Source organism: Aythya ferina (assembly GCF_964211825.1).
Source record: "Aythya ferina genome assembly, chromosome: 28".
Taxonomy (NCBI): domain Eukaryota; kingdom Metazoa; phylum Chordata; class Aves; order Anseriformes; family Anatidae; genus Aythya; species Aythya ferina.
The window spans coordinates 2,613,885-2,631,793 of record NC_140325.1 but is presented as its reverse complement, the minus strand read 5'-3'; the positions used below and the strand labels follow the sequence as shown (position 1 = coordinate 2,631,793).

The following is a 17,909-nucleotide window of genomic DNA, read 5'->3' as shown; positions in this document are numbered from 1 at the left end:
GAGGACACGACACCGAGCTCGGGGGCTTCTCCGGGGGCTTTTATTGCGCTTTTTATGTGGGAATCTTAGTGGGGGGGAGGGAAAATCCACGGTCCGAGCCCCCCCTCAGCTCTCGGGCCTCGCCGCCGCCGCCGCCTCCCTCTCCCGGCGGCGCTGCAGCAGGCGGTAGGCGCGGACGCCGCACAGGTACCCGCCGTACACCGTCAGCAGCATCATGGAGCCGGAGAACGCCTTGTAGCCGAAATCAGCCAGCTGCTTGCCCGACACCATGCCTGTAACACAAGGCGGCGGTCAACAAGCGGCCCTTCCCCTCCCCTCCCCTCCTCTCCCGGTCCCGGTCCCGGTCCCTACCGGCGCTTCCAAGGCTCCGCCGCCACCTCAGGGCCGCGCTTCCCGGTAGTGCCCCGTGGGGATGGCGGGGCCGCGCTGCCTGCTGGGAGTTGTAGTCTTTATGGGGGGGGGGGTGAGGCTGTGGCGCCATCTGCTGTGTGGCTGCTCCTTCGCCTCAGGAGCCCGCCATCCCCCAGGCGCTGTCGCCTGTCCCTCAGGCTCTGCCCCCTGCCCCATGTCTCTCTGAACAGTTCCCTCAGGGTCTCCTCTCTTCTCAGCACTGTGTGAGGCTGAGGGGCCAGCCCCTCACACAGGCGCCTTGCTCCAGCCCTGAGGTGCTCGGGACACCCCCTGTCCCTGCTCCGTGCCTGAGGTGGTCACTGGCTTCTTCACCCTCCCTCAGGGCCCAGGCTGTGCTCACAGCTCACAATTTGGAGAACTTGTTTGCCTCCAAAAAGCGCCGCAGCTGCTGGTGGCACAGTGTGGTGCTCTCCCCCCAAGCCCCGAGCTCCTTGCTTGTAGTTGAGGTTGGAAATGAGGAGATATTTCTTGTCAGAAAGAGCGGTCAGGCATTGGAACGGGTTGTCCAGGGAGGCGTCACCGTCCCTGGGGGTGTTTAAGGACAGGTTGGATGTGGTGCTTGGGGACATGGTTCAGTGGGTGGCAGTGGTGGTAGGGGATGGTTGGACCAGATGATCTTGGAGGGCTTTCCCAACCCTAATGATTTTGGGATTCTCTGATCCCACAGGCACAGCACAGCCCCAGGCTGTGGGCTCTTTGAGGTGCTCAGACTGCAAGAAATGGGGCCACCTCCTCGTCTGCGTCTTCTTGCTCAGGCTGCAGCAGCCCCGGCGCTGCAGAGCCCTGAGCTGTGCAGACCCTGCAGTGCCTGGATGTGCTGAGGCTGCAGAACATAACTCCAAATGTTAAAGGGAAGACTTTTTATAGCTCATGAACTCCAACGCTAGTGCAAGGCACGGGCTGTCTGAAAGTGAGGGATGCATGCGCTGGCCACCCCCAGGTGAGACTCGCGACCCTCAGCAAATGCTGACAAGGCCTGGAGGAGCTCAGGCACTGCCAGCTGTGTGTAATGGCAAAGAAAGCCGCGCTTGGAGCGATGTACTTCTGCAGCTGATGAGCTAACAGCTAAATTTAAGTCCAAAACACAGCTCCTGATCCTGCTGCAGCTCCAGGCAGGTGCTGGCAAGAGCTTTACATGCTGAGGTGAGAGCCTGCGATGTGTCTAGGGAGGAGAGCTTGGACGCTCTCTCCCCTGTATGAGCCTCGTATCCAAACACTTGAGCTGGGATTCCTGAAGCCCATCAAGACAAAAGGAACTAGAAGTTGTGCCAACCCTGCAAGAAGACACTGGACTTCCTTTATTTTCCCTCCAAGCTCATTGAAGTTTCTCAGAGGAAGCCGATGTTGGCTACTTTCTGAACGATCGCTGAGTTGAATTTAAAGGTCGTAGGGTGCTACCGAGAATGCGTGTCTAATAAAAGGCACAGAAACAACTGCACTGCCAGCAGATTAAATTCCCCTAGCAAGAGGGCGAGCGGAGAACTAACAGTCCTGGAAAGGTCACTCAGTACGAGATGTGTTTCAAAGAAAGGCAGGGATGAGGCAATTCCAGCAGGGAAAAGAAGCTGGAGAGAGATGAATACAACAGCACAGACCGTCCCAAGAAGCTAAGACATCAAAGTCTGGGGTACAGGTGGCACAGTGGGACCCTGGCACGGTTCCTGCCGGCCCCAGGTTAGGATCCTGGACCCAGCTCAGCGCTGCAGTTTCTGCCCTCCCCAGTCCTACAGCCAGACTTGAACACAGGAACTGCTGCTGAGAAAAAGCAAGTGGGACACCGCGTTATGTTCTGAGCCAACATTGTCCTGCAGGGGCACTCTTACTCATTTTTGGAACAGCACACAAGGGTGCAGAGCCAGGAGGGAACAGCCAGTGCCCTCTCCTGCACTCTTAGTGAGACCAGCGGGCACCAACCCAAAGAGAACGATGCACGGGAACCGCAGAGAAAAGCGTGCGCCGCCCCTTCCCTCTCCAAATTTATTATGATTTTAAACATTCATGAAGTACACTGCTAGTCAGAGACCCAATGGCACTAGGACCCGGAACGGGGGCGAGATCTGCAGCAGCTCCAGCAGCCTGCCAGCCCAGACAGGGATCAGTGAACCGCCGGCCACGCGGCCCTGAGCAAACACGAGCAGAGTGAACCAGCTTCAGAGGCCCAGAGAGGCACGTGGCAGCCAGCTGGACAAGGGGCAAGTTTCAAAGGCACAGCATGAGGCACGAGACCTCTGTCCTCTCTTGTGATGCTGGAGGTCTGCCTGTACCTCTGTGGATCACGTCCTGTGCTGCCCCTTGCGCTAGCGGGCAATTTCCAGCACCCTCCCACGAGGGGCGGCAGGGAAAGCGTGGAACCTGCTTTCTCAGCTCCTATAAAGCCACGGAAAGAAGCAAAGCCCAGCCTACGGCACAGAGCAGAGCAAGAGTGAAGGCAAAAGCTGCTGCGGGTCACTCGTCTAAAAGCACCACGGCCCAACTGCTTCGGCAGGTACACTGCCAAGGGCTGCGCTGCCTGCCAGCTGCTCAGAAAGACTTTGGGGCAGTTGGTCCCTGCGTTGCCAAAGCCAGCCAGAGGACGAACCAAGGCGAGGGAGGAGGGCTGCCCAGGGACAGGCAGCGGGCATGGAATTAGCACAGACAAATCGGTGACAAAAGGGGTCAGCGGCCAGGCTTGGGTGTGAGAGCAAAAAGCTGGATAACTGAGCTCCGAGGGCTCCCTCCGGAGCCGTCCTCACACGCGCAGAGCTTCGGCCGTCCCGTTCAGCAGGAGCAGCTGGTGGTGGCTGGGGAAGCAGCGCATGGCAGGGTGGCAAAGAGCTATTTTCTCTGCTGGTGCTTCTTAGAAAGAAGAGTGCTTGTCAGCCCCTTTGAAAGTCCTCAGGAGCTTCAGTCTCTGGTGGAGCCTGGCAGGGAACCGTGCCCCCTGTGCAAGGCAGCACAAAGCCCAAAGCAACAGCAGCAAGCAGGAAAGAGCTGGTGTCATGCGAAGTGGCCCCATGGGGCTAATAGCAAAGCTTGCCCTCCAAGGCAGTGCCTCCTGCACAGCCTGTATTGATCAAGACGACTTAGCAGAGTCCCTCGCAGCGGAACGGAATCCATCGCAGCGAAAGAAAGTGAAAAGAGGAAGATGCTCAGCCCCGCTCAGGGCAGACCCTAGACAGAAGCAGAAGCTAAACGAGCCCTTCGAAGAGAGAGGGGGATCAGCAGGTACCTCCGTGCAGATGCCAGGCTCAGGCTGGCAGTCTCCAGGGCTGAGAAGGGGAACCTCTGCCCTTCCAGCGCTCTGCAAAGGCTCCCAGGAAATCTGGACTCCTCGCAAAGCCGTGGCAGCAGCAAGTTGGTGCGGGCAGGAGCTCTCTGCTCGTCTCAGCAGGATCGGTGCTTTTGCAGGCAGAGCCCACTTACATGTGCTCGGGGTGGTTCTGGAGACACTTGATGACATCGGTAACAGGTTTGCCCTCGTAGCAGATCTGATACACGGCTGTGAAGAGGGGGAACCTACGGGCAGGATGGACAAAATCAGCCCTTGCTGCATTGCCAGAGCACCTCCACTTCTGCTGTGCCATGCAGGACCGTGGGGCAGGAGCAGGTGGGACTGAGGTGTGCTGCCTCACCCACCAGGCTGGATGCGGGCACTGCAAAGCTTTGCCTGAGCTTCAGAGACACTGAAGGTGAATTTTCCCCTCCCACATCTGCGGGGAAGATCCCAGCCCAGCCTCAAAAAAAAAAAAAAAAAAAAAAAAGCAGACAAGGGGGATGAGAGCACTCACTTCTCCACCATGTTCTTGCTTTTGAGGATGCGATGCAGCTCGGCAGACGTCTGGGGACCCTGCAGCTTCTGCCCGTTCAACATCTCCTTCTCCAGCTGCTCAATAGACTGAAACAACCCAACAGAGAGGGGAGCTGGAGCCTGCGATGCCATCCACTGCCCCACAGCTCCTTCCCTGGAGCCAGGCCGTGGCGCTGGGCAGGTGAAGAATGCCACAAGGCTCGCTGGCTCCCTGCTACGGCCAACTCATCAGATTGGTGCAGGTATTAAGGTCCCCCTCGTTGCCTGCTCCCCGCTCTGCTCACCTTCCCAGTCTTGGCAAAAGCCTCAGCCACCTTGCGGTTGCGACCGCCGTAGCAGGTAGTGATGAGATCGGCCACCCCGCAGCTCTCCAGGAAGGTGGAGGGGGTGACGGGGCCCTTGCAGAAGAGTTTGGCGAAGCCGATCATCTCCATCAGGCCCAGACGGATAACAGCAGCCTTCGTGTTGTCCCCGAAGCCGAGCCCATCACAGAAACCAGCCCCTACAGCCACGATGTTCTGCAAGACAATAGCACGGAGCGATCCGTTCCCGCTAGAGCCCAGGGCTTTGCCACATCCACAAGCTGCCCGTGTGATCCCGAGAGCAGGCTGCTGCCTGCCCCTGCCTGTCTAGCAGCCATCAATCCCTCCGAGGAGCCGAACAGGACACACACAGCTGCCTCCAAAACCTGGCCTTTTGCCCAAGCGTCTCGGCGAGCCAGGGTGCAATATCCCGAGGAGTTCATCCAAGTGGCAGCCTCCTCCCCAGAGCTCCCCGCAGAGCTCAGGCTCTGCTAACAGGGACCTGCAGACCTCAGCCAGCAGCTCACCCACCTTCAGGGCCCCACAGATCTCTACGGTGTCAGCCTCCTGCACCACCGTGACGCGGAAATTCGGTGTCTGCATCAGCTCCTTCAGGATCTGCCCGTACTGCGCGTTCTTGCACCCTGACGAGGCAAAAGGAGGAGCGTGAGGAGAGAGGGGGACGTGAAGGAGACCCCAGAGGAGGGCTGCTCTCTTCTCCTGGTATGATCCTGCAGCGTAGCCCTTGCGGCCAGTGCAGGGAGAGGAATCTCTTGCTCAACTGCTGGACGTTGCTAAACGTTTGTGGGACCACAAAGCGCCACCGTACAGTGCCTGGCGGATAACCAAGGTTCAACCTTGGGATTCCCATGCCTGCCATCGCATTGAGCAAGACAGAAGTGGCATGCCCAGTAGATTAAAGGCGTCTTCAGAGACTGCGAGTTTGTGTTTGGAGGCTGCTGCTCTCTCTGTTCCTGCAGGGCCCTGCATGGGAGCGTTGCTGTGCTTGCAGCGACAGCAAGCTCTGCTTCCACGTCTCCGGTCTCTGCAGCCTTCTGCACGCCTTGTTTGCTTTTGTTTAAAGCACGGACACTTTGAATCTTGTAACTTCTAACCCAGAGAACTGTTCTGTTGGTTTTGGCTGCTCTGCATGATTCACAAACAGCACGGAGGATGTCAGGAGCTGCCGCCAGATGAACTCCCAAGTAGCCCCGGCTAGCAAGGACATGAGATCCAGGTGACTGTCCCTTGAAGCCCCGTGAGATAAAGGTAGGTGAACTCTATTTCCTAAAGGGTCTCTCAGTGTCCATCCCTTCCACTTGGACCAGGCTGCCTGCCAGATGCTCCCAGTCGGTGCTGGCAGCTTTCAGACACACAACTCCGCTTTTAATGAAGTGAGCGCTCACACTGCAAACCCTGTGGATGAGTTCATCCAGCTCCTACGGAGCCTCGCTGCCTTCACAGGCAAAAAGGGACGGCTCTCTCTAGGCAGCACCACGCTCCCCCCCGTTACGTCCTCCTGCTCGTCAGAAACGAGGGCTGCTAACGAGGAGGGACGTCGGCTCCTTACCGATGGTTGTTTCGCAGAACTTCTCTTCTGCCACTTCGTTAGCGATGTTGGCCCCCATGAGGACGCTCATCTCGATTCCCAGCTTCTCGTGGATAATGTCTGAGATCAGCCTCAGCCCGTCTGGTCCTTCGTCCACCCCCTGGGAGACAACCAGGCGTGGAGATGAGCACCCGTCCCCTCCAGGACCTGGCCCCCGCTGTCCCAACCCCGTCACTCCCCACCCTGCGATGCTGTCACCCCAACAGCCCCCCCAAAGCTCAGCTGCACCCCACTCACAGCACTTCACACCCCCTACATGCCCTCACACCCTTTTCTACTCCACGAACACACCTCCAAACCCCCACAAAGGCTTCCCAAACCCTCTTGTACACCACTCAAACCCTGGAGCCCGCTTTCTGCTCCAACCCTCCTGGCTCCCCTTTGCAGCCCCGCAGAAATTATGACCCCCAGCCACCAGGGCAGCGCTCCTCCTGCTCACACCTTGATGAGCGACATCCCGATTGCATCTTTCTTCACGTGGCCCTTGAGCTGCTCGCACACCTTGCCGATGAACTGGTGGGGCACCACGAACAGGAGGACGTCGGCCCCGGCGCAGGCTTTCAGCAGGTCTGGCTCTGCCACCTGCAGGGTGGGACCGTCAGCACTCACACCCCATTTTTCGTGGCCAGGAGCCCGCCCCGATCCCCAACGAGGGGAAGAGGGGCTGGAGGGCAACTGTGTGGGGTTTCCCTGGGCAGAGGGGCTGGAGCCTGGCAGCACAAAAGGCTGAGCGTACGGGCTCGCTGCGCGCCGCCGATGCCAGCTTGGAGGCAGCCGCATGGCCTCGAGCCCAGCCTGTGGGATGCCAGAGCAGGGGCAAAGGTGGGCAGCGAGGGTGGCCAGGGCTGCGGCTCATCCAAGCGAGCTGCAAGGTCACTGGGAACGTTTAAGCGAGCCCCGTGCATCCCCTTTGCAGCCCGCGGGGCCGCGGCAGCTCCCGGCACGGCTTTTTATTGCCTGTCACCAGGGAGCCCGGCTGCCGGCAGCGGATCTCGTGCTCAGCCACACTCACCACGTTGGGGGGCAGCTTGTGTCCCGGCAGGTACTTGACGTTCTCGTGCTCCGTGTTGATGATTTCGGTGAGCCGCCGGCCGCCCACCTCCTCCTCCAGCACCCACATGCTCACCAGGTTCTCGAAGGTGCTCAGCCGCGCCGCGTTGCTGCCCGCGATCTTGGCGATGGCCGAGCCCCTGCACGGGCAAAACGGAGCCGTAGGCACCGAGACTGCCAGCACCGGGGGGAGCCCGGGGCACCCCACGGCACTTGCACGGGGGTCCCGGTGTCCCGGGGAGAGTGGGAACCGTGCCACGCTCCGGGAGGGGATGTGGAGTGGCCGAACACCGGGTGCTCACCAGTTGCCCGAGCCCACGATGCACACTTTCTTGCCGCCCATGGTGCAAAGAGCCGGAGCGCTGCGCTGTGCTGAGCCCAACGCCGCTATTTGAAGGCTGCCCCCGAGCAGGGGCGGCCCCAGCCCGCCTCCCGCTCCGCCCCGGGGCAAACCGGGCACCCGTGGCCCCCGGGGGCCGCCCAGGTCCCTGTCCCGGCCGCAGCCGGTGCTCGCAACCCAACGCCGAGCAGTGCTGCAGCCGCAGATCGCTGCCCCGAAGCAAAGGTGAAGAGCACCGAGCTCAGCACAGCAGGGAATGGTGACTGCCCAGCTGCTTCCCTCCCCCCGTTTTCTGCATAAAATCGTTTTCTTTTCCCCCAAAGAAGGCTCGTCCCCCGAGTAGGAAACGTGAACCATCTGATTGCAGAGCCAGGAGGCAACGCCAGCCTTAATCTCGGCGTTAAGCAGCAGCAGCACCAACTGCTTGACCTTACGCAAAGCGCCCTTTCTTCTAGACACAGAGGATCTCTTTCTCCTGCAGCAAGGCTTTACAAGTGTTCTGTAAAGCATTACGTTTCTACTCCGATAAACAAGGCAGGGTGCAAAGAGTAAAGCCCCGTTTGCATGCCTTTAAACCCATCTCTGGAACCTTTAATACAGTTCCCTCACAATCATGCCTGAATCCCATGGGGCTTGCAACAGGCTGTCACCGTTCTGCAAGGCGGCAGGGTGAATACTGGGCTGTCTAGATTTTATCAGCACCTTGGCCACTGGATTTCCAGATTTGCTCAAGTTACTTTGCTTATTTCCCACAAAAGCACTCTGCACAGGCTTAGTGGGCGCTGCAAGCCACAGATCCTTACCTGAAAAGGCACTGTGTAACAGGCCAAAACGTGACGAACATTTTCTCTGCAGTTTCTTAAACCAGTTAAAAAAAATAAAGTGAAAATAATCCCGTCCCTTCCCAGGCAAATACACGAGGTATCATCCACTGAGGCAGCTGCTGAGAGAAATCGTGCTGTCAGCACAGAAGGAGGGAGGACAGCTTCCTTCACAGGAGGCTTTTATTAAAACTGGGTGACATCTACAAGGATACAGTACAAAAAAAATTTTGGTCCATGGAAAAACCCATAATATTCAGTTAAGAAAAGCAGTTATTCTGCAACAGCTATGTTTGCCTACGCAGTACTCAGCATCCTTCATGTGTGACTACCCTGAGGAGTCAGTGGGCTGCTTCATCAGCACCAAGACCTTCACCCCAGTACCACAGAGGAGCCATTTCAAAGAGGGTAAAGGAGAAGGGAAGTCGAGAGCCTATTACTCACAGACATGTAGTAACACAGACACAAGGAGTAGGGCCACCCAGGCTCCCAAATTCATAGTAACCTTCCCAACCACACCGAAGCTGGGTGTGGGGAGGAGGGGGGCTTGTCAGTAATGTGGTTTTGCAGCTGTTTCGAGAGAATATGACCAACTTTTGAGTCCATTTGCATTAGTCCCGAGCAGAAATACTGAGATCTGGGTTAGAGAAGCCGTTCTCTTACACCTGACCACTAGTTCACTAGTAAATCGTTCCATGACGAGGCATGGGGGCTGCTACTCCCCACGGTAAAGAAAGTCTACTTGTACATTCCTGATCCATGCTGGGCCTTATGGCAGCCCTGGAACCTAAAACTTGACTAAAAACCACAGGAGCTTCAGCATGGAAACATCTCCTAACTCACGTATGCTTGGAGCTACATCCATTCCCAAGAACTGTCCTGTTACACTCAGGTCCACAGAAAGGAGCCTCTGGTCCCCACAGCAAGTGATGTATGACAACTGTCCCGAAGGAATGAGCGTACAACACTCCACCCCTGCACAATTACACGGGCAGCTGTTGCATCCTCTCTCCCTGCTACAAGGAAAAGAAGCAGCCAGGTGGCTTGCTGGAACCCCAAGTGCTCTGAAGTGCAGTGAAGTCTCAGCACTCCAGAGCTTCCACACCCCTGCAGTAAGCCAATGCTTCATCTTCCCTGTGATTCCCAGCCTAAAAAAGTCTGTCATGAACATGAAGGGAGCAGGACAGGAAAAAAGGGAGAAGGGAAGAAGCGATTCTCTACACAGTCCAGTAACTTCCTCAAGGAGGAGAGGGACCTGTGGGGCAGCCCAGTGCAGCAGCACCCTCCGCGTGAAGGAGGGGAGGGCTGGAGGTATGTCAACTCCTGGTGTCCTGCCCGCTCCATCTCCTGGTACCTTGCTACAAAAAGAGGCAGGGACAAGATTAGCCACAGAGCTCCACCCTTAGAGCAGGTCCAGGCTTCCCAGACCCAGGTCTCGCGTGTGCCACAACTAGATGCTAGTTGAGGAGGAACGGGCTGTGGTTTCTGAACTTGAGAAAAGCTCCAAGTCAGCATTCATACTGGCTACTGGGGACACTACAGGCAGTACGGAGTCACGGAAAGGCTCTCAGAAGCCCTGGGACTGACAAGGCAACAGTCAGGAAGAAAACCAGGTAGAAGTGTGTGCTCGTTGGAGCCCGTCTGCTTGCCACTCCCCAGAAGACCCCAGGTGTCCTAGAGTTGCCCCAAGAGGGACAATGCCAGGATGGATAATGGTGCAGGCCTCAGTGCCGGAGTGGGATTACGTGAGCCATAACAGCGTACTCTGCAGCTCTGTCTCCACAAGTAGCTGTGATGCCTTCTGGCTGGGGAGGAGCGGAGCGGCCTATGTGTTGCGGATCCCCAGGGCCTGCTCTAGTTCCTGCCGTCTTTGCTGTACCTGCAAGAGGAGCCAGAGTTGCAGCATTAACACACAGCAGCGCAGCAAACAAAGTACCACAGGGCCCAGGTGGAAAAGGGGGGGTACAAACTGGGACCAAGATGCATCAGCAGTGCCTCCAAGTGAGGCTCAGCAATGCCACTTCTCACCAGCCGTGAAAAAGGAGTGCCAGGTACGCTGAGCCACCACGTACAGAGGGGGACACCTGCTTGGGGACGCTCACCTTGGAGTAGAAGTATCTGCACACAGCTTCCTGAGCCCATGGTTGGAAGTAGAACTCAGCTCTACGCTCCTCTTCAGGATTCCCAACAACATCAGTCATCGTCTGGAAAGCACAAAGGACAAAACAGTTCAGGGAGTGAGAAAGCTCTGGCTGTGCTGAGCAAGCCTGCACAGACACCCCCCCTTCCACAAAGAAACGTCAGTACAGTCAGGTCAGGTTCTTATCCTTGACTTCAATACACGTCTTGCTTTCTGAAAAGGAAATTGCCTCTCTCCCTCTCTCTCTCTCTCAGTGGGAGCTAGTAATAATGAGGAAAGAGTGTGACTGGATCCACCTTCCCCACAAGACAAAGCTTTTACCTTCAAGTCCCGGCACTGGGACTGCAGCCAGTCGTTGATGAAGCCCTGAGGATCTCGGGCAAAACTCAGCATGAACTCACGCTGGGTCTTCAGCTGGTTAATTGTCTCTATTGTTTCATGGATCTGAAGGAGATAAGCACAGCAACGAGACTGCTGAATAGGGGAAAATGTCAGAGAAACATCAAGAGATCCAACACACGAAGGTGAATTCTTATACTCCCTGGCTCACTTATCAGATAGGATTCTCAGCTCCCACCTTCCTGCTCTAAACATTACCAATTTCCCCACTGACCATTTCCTTTAAAACTGTGCTTCCAGATAACGCCACCTATTTGAAACCACGGCAGAACTGTCTCCAGCTTCCAAATGCACAAAAGCACAAAGCCAAACTGTCACATTCAGGGGTCACTTTGCTCCACACACACTCCTACCCAGCACTGAGGACAGCAGACCTGAAGGAACTCCTCTCACCTTGTTATCCAGAGCAGCAATTTCTTGTTGGCTAGCCGTTGAGAGCAGGAATGAATTCATCTGAGTCTTCAAGGTATCATCCACCTCCACATCGATGTCATAGCAGGCTGTTTTCTTCTGGTCATTTGGGTCAACACTAGGGGCATCCAAAAGAATTCAAAACAGGTGAGTAGTTCAAGAAAGCACCAAATTGTGGCTACTCTAGGGTGATGCTGCATAAGGACTGCAGGCAGGGACAAGCCAAGCTCCTGTTAGCTTCAGCTCTAACACCAAACAGCACAGCTCCACGTGGCTTTGCAGCACACGGGCTAAGTAACCGTGTAGATAGCAATCTGCTTGGAGCAACTGTCATGCAAAGGATGGCATGAACATGGGAGTGCCTGGTGGAAAAGGGGGCTGTGGTAAACAAGAGGTGGCCATTCTTGGACAAAGAAATGATGACTGGCAACACAGGGGAACTGCTACTGAAAAAGGAGAACATTACATTGTCTTCTCATGCCCCATCCATCCCTTCCACTCTTCTTTCTGTAAATACAATGCCAAGTGGAGCAGTCTCACCTGATCACGTGATTGATGATGATCGGTTCTGGGGGCATGAGCAGCGCATGAAGCCTTTGTGGGATTTCAGAGAACTTCATCCGCTGAGATTCAAATATCTGTGCCAGAAACACGGGGCTCAGCGGAGAGCTCAGTGCCAGGGATCCCTGGCTGCTCACAAAGAAACGCTGAGGCAGCCCCAGCCACCATTACCTGCTGGAGGTATTTGTCACAGATGACATACTCCCGCTCGTGGGGGTCCTGGAGCTTGTGGGTCTTGATGTATTGCCACAAAGCCTGGATGATCACCGGACGGGTCTGAGTGTGAATCCCCAGCAGGCGAGCCAAGCGGGGGTCCAGTTTGAACTGGGGAGGCTTAAACAAAATAGCGCAGAACGATGAGATGGGAACGTGGCCACAGACACGGCTGAGCAAACACTGCAAGCCCAGCGTTTTGCTCCTGACATCTTACCTGATAATCGAGCATCAGAAGGACAGTACAGCGCACATTGACGTCTCCTGGCCTCTTCACCTGGAAGCCATCCGTCTCCTGGGTTGTTGCAGTCCTGTGCCACTGGAATATGTGGAACAGGAGAGGGCATTCAGATGCACTCACATGCTCGATTTCCTTTGCTCCTGCTGCTTGGCACCCAGCATGCTCGTCAGTAAACCACACCCACTACAGAAAATTCATCTTATTCCCATTTATAGTTTGTAACGAGAGTTAATACATTTATTCAGACCCCTAGCAACTCCACGGAAGAAGCTAAGAAAAGAGACTTCAAGCCTGGCTCCCAGCCACTTGAGCAAATCTTAAATACCCTCACCTCTCAAGTTATACAACATATATACAAATATATACAGTCTCCTGAAACAACAACTCATTTTTAGAGACAATACAGCAAAAAGAAGCTCACCTCTACCAGGTGATTGTCAGGGCCATAGAGGTCTTTATCAAGTTCAATGACCAGAGACTTAAAGAAGGATGAAAACTTCCTTTTCTGCTTGGTGGCATCGTATTTGGACAAAGCAGACTGCAAGCAACACAGGAAGGAAGAGAGTCAGGAGAGCAAGCCCCAGGAACGCAAGCACAGGCACGGCGCCCACCAGCGTTCCTCTACGTTCTGAACACTTACATTCATCAATACATGGAAAATCAAGTTCCAAGTCAAAAAAAATGGTGAAAGACTGGAGACAGAGATGAGCTTGGAGGAAATTAGCTCACTCAGCAATCAGATAAAATGCAAGCACCCTGGTTCTAAGAGCCACTGACCGTCTCTCACCATTAATTCTTATAGCTATAAGAACTTTGTATAACTCATGTTCTGCCATGGGGATACCCAGCGGTCTCTGAGTTGGGCTCTCGGTCTCGTCACCATCAGACTCCTTGGAAAACAGAGATGAAGGAGGATATCAAGCCCTTAGCTACGCTCTCGGACACTAAGAAACTGGTTTCACTGTCAGTTCCAGATCCATAAAGTCACCTCTGTGGTGTAAGTGTAACTCACACTTACATCTTCCAGCAGCCGTCCTTCCACCCGAAGCTCCCAGGAGGCAACTGTTCCTTCTCCGTCTTCTGCATCTGACTTGGCTGGATTGAAGGTGTTGGAGATAAAAATGCGTAGCTTTCGCTTTTGCTAGAAGAAAAAGCATCAGTTCAGTGTTAATTTTGAAGTAAACAGATGGCTATCCTGCTTATGCTTTGCCAAAACTGAGCTTGATATTCTTGTTTGCCTCCTATTTCCCCTCTCCTAAGAGGAGCAGCAGGGAAAGAAGCATTCCTGGTTCTGCTCCTTGGTTATTCCTGGAATATTAATTAAGATTCCTTATAGGCCACGCTTATAGGGACGAGACCCAAACTTCAATGCCCTCCTCCACCCTCCACCAAGGTAAGATTCTCCAATCCTTGCTTACAACAACCACGAACGCAGCCCCCACCTACCTTAATGGGTCGCTTCAAGGCCTCCTGGATATCCAGGCGCTTCCTCATGATCGTCTGGTCCAATTTCCTTTCAAAGGCCAGCAAGTCCATATAGGCCTGAGACTCGGGGACAAGCTCACGAATCTACAGCAAAGCAGGAGCCAGTCAAGAACCCAAATCACCCCCGGCGCCCTCGCGCTCCTTTCATATTATCAGGGGCTGCAACTGCGCGTGCCACTCACCCTCTGAGGTAGAATTTTGTCTGCCATCTTTTTCTTTTTAGCGCTGCAAAGGAAGGAGATGAGTGTTAAAACTGTGCAAATTACCAACAGGCAGTCACGAAAGCAGCAGCGTGGTGGCTTGTTCCTTGGTTTAGCCTCTCCGCAGTGACTTGTGATTTCCAGGACCGACTTTTCTAGGAGACTCCTTTTAAACCAAGGGATGCACTGCCAACGTTACCGAGGCATCGCATGGTTCTGCCAGAAACCTAACACAAACGTGCCCTTGTCTAGTAGCTGCGCGTTATTCTTGTATCTGCTGGAAGCTCCCCTCTCCTAAAAAAAGAGGCTGCACACGAAAGCTGAACTCCCTTTCAGCCACCCAACAAAAAGATGCAACGAGAGGCCCGGGCGTGGCGTGAAGGCAAAGCGCCGTGGACACGGTCACACAGAAAAGCTTTGTGCTGCTGTGAGCAGCCAGCAGACGACACAAAATCAGCCTCGGCTTTGGCAAGGCCTTAGGGCTCGTTCTGTGATTTCGGCAGTGCCCTACCCGCACCCCAAAACCCAATCTTTCCCCATGATGCTTCTGGGGAAAGGAGCAATGAATGTGAGCCTGCCCGTGGATGTTTGAGGGGATCGGGGATGCCTGGGGGGAAATCAGGGGTGCTTGGAGATTTTGAGGGATGTTTGGGGATGCTTGGGGATGTCAGGGGATGCTCAGGGATGACTGGGGATGGCCAAGGGTGCTTGGGGATGCTCAGGGATGTCCGGAAATGCTTGGAGGATCATTGGGGATGTCTGGGGATGTTTGGGGATGCTTGGGGATGTTGGGGGCTGTGTAAGGATGCTTGAGGATGCTCAGGGATGTCAGAAGATGTCCGAGGATGTTTGAGGATGTCTGGGGATGCTTGGGGATGATCAGGAGATGCTCGGGGCTGCTTGGGGATGCCCAAGGATGCTCAGGGATGATCAGGGGATGTCCAGGGATAGTGGGGGATGCTTGGGGATGCCCAGAGATGCCTGGGGATGTCCGAGGATGCTCAGGGATGCCCAGGGATGATTGGGAGATGCTTGGGGATGCCCAGGGATGTCTGAGGATGCTCGGGGATGACCAGGGATGCCCGTGGATGTCCAAGGATGTTCAGGGATGTTTGGGGATGCCCGGGGATGTTCAGGGACGCCCCGCTACCTCCGCCCCTTACTTGTGGTTTCGGTTGGGCACCGCCTGCGGCTGCACCTGCTGAAGCTGCTGCGGCGCGGGCCTCTTGCGGGCCTGATCCAGGCCGGCCTGCGCCATCCCGGGCCTCACCGCCGGGCTCCCGCCGTAACCGGGAGGCCCCATGGAAGGCCCTTGAGGGGCCAAGCGGCTGCCCGGCAACATCCCGGGGCGCTGCGGAGAGAAGAAAAACGCTCCAGAGCCCGCCGGGCCGGGGGGACGACCCCGAGCCCGAGCCCGGCCCCAACCCCTCTCCCTCCCGCCCCGCCGGCCCCTTCCCCGCCTCACCGGGTAGGCGGCCCCCGGCAGCGGCGAGCGGTACAGGCCCTGGCCCGGGGCCGGGCCCATCCGGACCGGCCCTCCCGGAGCTCCCGGCCCCAAGGCTCCGGCCCCGGCAGCGGCCCCCCCGCCGCCACCGCTGGGAGTCACCGACTGGAAACCCGCCCGCGCCGCCATCTTCTGCCAGCACAAAGGGAGCGGAGCCGGAACGGAGGAGCCGGAACCGGCGGGGCCCCGGAGGAGAGCCCGGCCCCAGCCCCAGCCCCAGCCCCCGGCTCCCTGCGGAGAAAGAGGGAGGGAGGAGGAGGGAGGAGGAGGAGGAGGAGGAGGAGGAGGAGGGAGGAGGGAGGAGGGAGGAGGGCGACACCTGGCGGATGGGGGGACCTTGGGGGGGGGGAAATGGGGACGTGAGGGGATGTGGGGGGGATGTGGGGGGGACCAAGGGGGACAAAGGGGGGACACAGGGGGATACAAAGGGACCTGGGGGGGCACCAGGGGGATAAAGGGGAGGACAAAGGGGGACACGGGGGGGACAAAAGGGGACACAGGGGGACATGGGGAGGCCGGGGGGGACACGGGGGGATGTGGGAGGACGTGGGGGGGCGCAGGGGGGACCAAGGAGGGGCACGGGAGGGACACGGGGACACGAGGGGACCTGGGGGGACGCTGGGGGGATTAAGAGGGGGAACAAAGGGAGGCACATGGGGGGACAAAGGGGGACACAGGGGACAAACAGGGGGACACGGGGACACGGGGAGGCTGGGGGTGACACAGAGGGGACCTGGGGAGATCACAGAGGGGGACAAAGGGGGGCACGGGGTGGAGCAAGGGGGGCACAGGGGCAAGGGGGACACGGGACACAGGGAGGCTGGGGGGGGGCACACAGTGGAGGAGGGGGACACAAGGGGACATGGGGAGGCCAGGTGGACACTGAGGGGACTGGGGAGACACAGGGGACATGGGGAGAAGAGGGGGAGCAGGGAGGGGGACAGGGAGGATAGGGCGGTTGTGGGGAGTTCTGAGGGGTGTAGGGGTCTTCGGGGGGTGGGGGGTTCTGAGGGGGTGCTGGGGTCTTGAGGGGGGTCTTGGGGGGTGTAGGGGGTATAGGAAGGGGCAGGGTCCCGAGGGGTGCAGGAGCCCTGGTGGGAGTACTGGGGGGAGCGGGGTCCTGGTTGTGCTGGGGGCGATGTTCCTGGGGAGCCTTCGGGCGATGCGGGGGGCATGGGGGGGCTGCTGCCAGAATCAGGGGCTGTGGGGAATCACAGAGGGGGTGTCTGGGCAGGGGGGAGCCGCAGTGGGAGCCCCGGGAGCTCTCATCTCTGGGCAAAGCCACCTGCGAGATGGGTTCACAGCTCCGAATTCCTCATCTGGCAGCCGTCAAGCGAGGCTCAGGCGTGCTGGGGGACTCATCCACCTCCCTCAGCCGCCGCCGCACCTCGCTCTGATCCCTCCTGTCCTAGTTTAGCCTGGCTGCTTTCCCCCACAGCCGTCAGCTACTGCACAGGGGTTGTCGCTGCCAGTGCTGCTTTGGAGCTGAGGAGGGTTGGGGTGTTGATCCCACGCTTGCCAGCCCCTACCTGTAATGCTCCCAGTTATAAATCTGTGCCTCTTGCAGGAGATGCTGGTCCCAAATCCTTCCCGTTTTGGGATGTGCTTTGCCTGCCCCAAGGCTGGAGGAATCCAACCTGCAGAAGGGTCAGCAACACCTCTCAGCAGGACGTCTTGGGAAGGAAGCACATGGAGCATAAATGGGCACGTTTTCCTATCATTTATACACATCGGTGTGGTATGGCTAAAAGGCTTTATCCAGACGGTGATGGGTGCCCTGCAGGTGTACAAAGTTAGCCTTGGGAGCTGCTCGTGGAGTCGTGCAGAATTGCTCTTTGCATGTGGGTGGGTGTGAGTTACGGAGAGACTTGGTGTGCGTTCAGAAAGGGGCTTTCTGAAAGTGATTTTCCAAAGCTGAAGGCAGAAGCCTTGTCTCAGCGTGCTTGAGCCTTGATGCTGTGTGGCTCAAGGGACAAGGAGGGGAATTTGTGGGTGCAGACTGCCGGGCTTCACGGGCTCTGTCCCCTTTGTGCAGTCCGTGTTTGGGGTTGGTTTGCTCCAGTTTAGGCTGAGCAGCTGGGAGCAGGATTCCTGTCTCCGTTGACAGTGACCTGGGGTGCTACAGAAAGCGTGATACTGGAATTAAAGGTCACTTTCTGCAAGTATTAGCGTTACGTTCCCCTGCTCCCCAGAGCACTTATCCTTGCGGTTGTTCAGAGAGAAGAGGGACGCAAATCCAGCTAGCATTAATCTGTGAAAAACGCCGAGGGAGCAGTCACACCACAAGTATTAATTAAGCAATTAATGATGACCATGGGTCATTTAGGAGGCTGCCTTGTACAGTGCATGGCGTAGTTGAGCGAGGAAAGAAGCAGGGATATGTTTGCACCTTTTCTACCAGATACAGAATTTCCTATCCTCAACGAAAAACACGA

The 17,909-nt window shown here is 56.7% G+C and overlaps 3 protein-coding genes across 3 annotated transcripts; all 3 read right to left on the bottom strand.

Annotated features, from left to right (window-relative positions):
* Positions 1 to 18: 18 nt before the first annotated feature.
* Positions 19 to 482, bottom strand: COX14 (cytochrome c oxidase assembly factor COX14). The gene is made up of 2 exons (XM_084499809.1): positions 352 to 482; positions 19 to 272 (listed from the first exon to the last, which is right to left on the bottom strand). Exons 1-2 carry the CDS (start codon positions 479 to 481, stop codon positions 106 to 108), a joined length of 297 nt encoding a protein of 98 aa, XP_084355935.1. The 5' UTR covers position 482; the 3' UTR covers positions 19 to 105.
* Positions 483 to 2,371: 1,889 nt separating this feature from the next.
* GPD1 (glycerol-3-phosphate dehydrogenase 1) lies at positions 2,372 to 7,606 on the bottom strand. The gene is made up of 8 exons (XM_084499806.1): positions 7,462 to 7,606; positions 7,122 to 7,299; positions 6,551 to 6,691; positions 6,071 to 6,209; positions 5,032 to 5,144; positions 4,483 to 4,716; positions 4,179 to 4,285; positions 2,372 to 3,906 (listed from the first exon to the last, which is right to left on the bottom strand). Exons 1-8 carry the CDS (start codon positions 7,500 to 7,502, stop codon positions 3,810 to 3,812), a joined length of 1,050 nt encoding a protein of 349 aa, XP_084355932.1. The 5' UTR covers positions 7,503 to 7,606; the 3' UTR covers positions 2,372 to 3,809.
* Positions 7,607 to 8,485: 879 nt separating this feature from the next.
* On the bottom strand, positions 8,486 to 15,712 carry SMARCD1 (SWI/SNF related BAF chromatin remodeling complex subunit D1). The gene is made up of 13 exons (XM_084499807.1): positions 15,436 to 15,712; positions 15,134 to 15,321; positions 13,953 to 13,995; positions 13,732 to 13,854; positions 13,304 to 13,426; positions 12,707 to 12,823; positions 12,262 to 12,363; positions 12,003 to 12,164; positions 11,811 to 11,908; positions 11,253 to 11,388; positions 10,782 to 10,904; positions 10,423 to 10,524; positions 8,486 to 10,199 (listed from the first exon to the last, which is right to left on the bottom strand). Exons 1-13 carry the CDS (start codon positions 15,601 to 15,603, stop codon positions 10,146 to 10,148), a joined length of 1,539 nt encoding a protein of 512 aa, XP_084355933.1. The 5' UTR covers positions 15,604 to 15,712; the 3' UTR covers positions 8,486 to 10,145.
* Positions 15,713 to 17,909: the final 2,197 nt, after the last annotated feature.